The sequence below is a fragment of the Sinocyclocheilus grahami genome, unplaced genomic scaffold (genome assembly GCF_001515645.1).
Source record: "Sinocyclocheilus grahami isolate Dianchi unplaced genomic scaffold, SAMN03320097.WGS_v1.1 scaffold4287.1, whole genome shotgun sequence".
NCBI lineage: Eukaryota > Metazoa > Chordata > Actinopteri > Cypriniformes > Cyprinidae > Sinocyclocheilus > Sinocyclocheilus grahami.
In genome coordinates, this window is record NW_015509254.1 from 11,850 (window position 1) to 15,193 (window position 3,344).

At 36.2% G+C, this 3,344-nt stretch overlaps 1 protein-coding gene across 1 annotated transcript in view; it reads left to right on the forward strand.

Moving 5' to 3' along the window:
* The window catches only part of LOC107576754 (ranBP-type and C3HC4-type zinc finger-containing protein 1-like), a 3,245-nt gene extending 657 nt beyond the window's left edge, over positions 1-2,588 (forward strand). Inside the window, exons 2-3 of the mRNA XM_016262886.1 lie at positions 1,688-1,831; positions 1,919-2,588. Coding sequence (XP_016118372.1) covers positions 1,688-1,831; positions 1,919-1,999 — 225 coding nt within the window. The 3' untranslated portion in view covers positions 2,000-2,588. The remainder of the gene's footprint in view (positions 1-1,687; positions 1,832-1,918) is intronic.
* The last annotated feature ends 756 nt before the right edge of the window (positions 2,589-3,344 follow it).

Sequence of the window (3,344 nt, forward strand, 5' to 3'; positions counted from 1 at the left end):
AGGGATTAGGGCGTAGGGATGAGCCCTTCCGAATGGAACGCAGGGTGCACTGGCCGTGCTGTCTGTGTTTGATTCACTAAAAAGAAACGATTCATAAGAGTCACTTGTTCAGGAATCGGATAACATTTGTCGTGCTGTTTGGGTTTTATTTCTCAAATAAAACAGCAGATCCAAAAGAGTCATTTGTTTGAGGATCAGACTACACTGGCCGTGCTGTCTGTTTGATTCACTAAAAAGAGCCGATTCATAAGAGTAATTAGTTCAGGAATCAGACTACACTGGCCGTGCTGTCTGTGTTTGATTCACTAAAAAGAGCCGATTCATAAGAGTAATTAGTTCAGGAATCAGACTACACTGGCCATTCTATCTGTGTTTGATTCACTAAAAAGAAAAAATCCATAAGATAAGATTCACTTATTCGTGAATCAGACTACATTGGTCGTGCTGTATGCGTTTTATTTCCCGAATAAAACCGCAGATTCAAAAGAGTCAGTTGCCGAGAATCAGACTACATTGGTCACACTGTGTTTGATTCACTGAAAAGAGGTGATTGATAGGAGTTATTTGTTTGAGAATCTGTTGTGTTACCAAAAATGAGATTATTTTAATGATTCATAAATATACAATAAAGAGAGCCGATTCATAAGAGTCATTTGTTTAGTAATAAGACTACATTGGTTGCGCTGTATGTATTTCAATTCACTAAAAAGAGCTGGTTCGTAAGAGTCATTTGGTTGAGGAATCAGACTAACACTAGCTATGTTTCCATCACCCTGTTTTAATGCACATTTTGAAGTATCGCATCCGAAATGAGAGATGGAAACGCCAAATAAAAATCCCTTAAATCGCAAAAAAGTTTTTATGCTCACTTGAGGTGACTTTTGACTTGGTTCATGAGAATAATGGAAAAAGATGGAAATGCATTTGCCAAATAAATTCCTCTGTGGGCATCAAAAAAGTCATGTGACTTTGCGTTATGGGACGGCAAAACCTGACTAACCAGTGGGCGGATCTCGTTCCACAGCATCTAAATTGTTGTTAATGTCATTCTGAATGCCCGAGCAAAGCCTGTCGTCAAAGTATTTATGTATAGTTGCCTCCCAGAACTGTCTTACACGACTGCGTTCCCAAACAGCAGGCATCCACCTCCGAAAAGCAATTGGCAGAATTAATTTTGTTTCGGCACAAGTAATTTATTATATATGAAAATTATTATATTCAGTGGCTTCTCCTACTTTTGTTAGTGCTTTATAGTGCCAGTTTATCAGGAAGTGACAATTTTGTTTTCTTTGACCCATTGGATGGAAATATTGCTTGTTCGCAAATGTTTTATGTGATATTCCAATTTTGCGCACAAGTTAAATTCGCAACTTTGGATGGAAACCCGGGTATGCGTTTGACTACAAAGAGACGATTCATAAGAGAAAAAAAAAAATTGTTTGCGAATCGTACCACATTGGTCAGACTGTATGTGTTTGATTCACTAAAAAGAGCCGATTCGTAAAAGTCCTTGTTTGGGAATCAGGCTACACTTTTTGTGCTTTATGTCTGATTCCCTACAAAGAACCAATTCATAAAATTAATTGGTTCGGGAATCAGACTTCACTGGTTGCGCTTTATGTTTTCAATACACTAATAAGAATCAACATTAAAATATTTGTTACCTATTGACTGATTTCCTTTCCAGCAACTCCTGAAGAATGGCGAGGCGATGAACTGTCCCAAATGTCAGGTGATCGTCCAGAAGAAGGACGGCTGTGACTGGATCTGCTGTCTGATGTGTAAGACCGAGATCTGCTGGGTGACCAAACAAGCCCGATGGGGACCTCAGGTCAGACACTACTAAACTGCATAAATCATTAGTTCAGTGATTCACAAATATCAGACGGCTAACCTGGACCTGGTTTTGGTTCCTCAGGGTGCTGGAGACACATCAGGTGGTTGCAGATGTCGAGTCAACGGAGACCTCTGCCATCCACGCTGCCAGAACTGCCACTGAACACCGGCGGCATCACTGAATGCTGCTGATTCAACAAGCAAAACCCTGTGCTACAGCAAAAAAACACTTACAAAATAATCCAGGTAGGGCTGATGTGCAACATACAGTTTGCGATTATTGCTTTAATATGTTTAAGTCAAGTCATATCACTGGCACATTAATCCAGATGTCTGTATTTAATTGATATGTTCTATGACTAAATATTCAGAACATGTTTACAAAATTAAAACATTTGAGGTTTCATGAGATGGTATAAACTGATGAAAAAGTGACATTTTTAAAATATACGTGGAAATGGTCTTAAATCACTACCATTTTCTGGCAAACTGATGCTCTGGGACTTTGTGCAATGATATAGTAAGATGAAAGCATTATTGTGTTTAAATCTTGATTTCTTTTATGGCCATTTTTGTTTAGAATCCAAAGATTTTTGTTGTTGTAATATCATAGCAAAATATGCAATATGGAACAATGAAGTAACAACAGAAGAAAACAACATAATCAAGATTAATTTAAATGTAGAAAAATGCAAGTTTGTAATCAAATGAGTAGTTGCGCCTTTTATGATGTATTAAAAATGCTTAATTATTATAATTACTGATTTATCAAAATTAAAAATATAATTATATTCAATTTTTTATTCATGCTGAAGCGTTTTTAATACGTTGTTGACAATATTGTTTTCTTTACAATATTTTATGATTCAATAAAGCAGCTGGTATACAAAAATGGAGCTAATGCATATTATTTTATACAAATAAATCACCTTTAAACAACTCAATGTAAATAATTAACATCAAACCAATGCAGAATTGATCTCTTCTTTTTATTTAAACGTATTTAGCAACATGGTCAACTGTGACACATTAACTTGAGCGAACCAGAGACAACTTATGACAATCTCTCAAAGTGCAACAAATAAGCAAGAAGCGTGTTCTTTAGTGCAAAATTAATACAAAATAAAAGCATAAACAGTAGCGCTGTATGGATGGCAGCGTGTTATTTCATTAAATCATGATTCAAGAATGTTTTCAACCAAGCAGTGTTAGAATCCTGGAAAATATCCACTTGAATGTTTCTCCAAGCTTAGAAGATAATGTTTAATGGAAACGATCAGCATTTAAACAACAAAAAACAATGTGCCATGATTCAACACCGATCCGGAGTTCAATTAGAGAAACTACCAAATTCACATTCAACGATTACACACACTCCAGAATCAAGAAATCTCAAGTTTGTTCATCAGCTGAAGTTATTCAGAAGTGGTTTCAATTCCAGCTGAGATTCGTGAAAACGGCACGTTATGTACTAAGCTCAGCACTTGTCACAAAAATACTGTAATTAA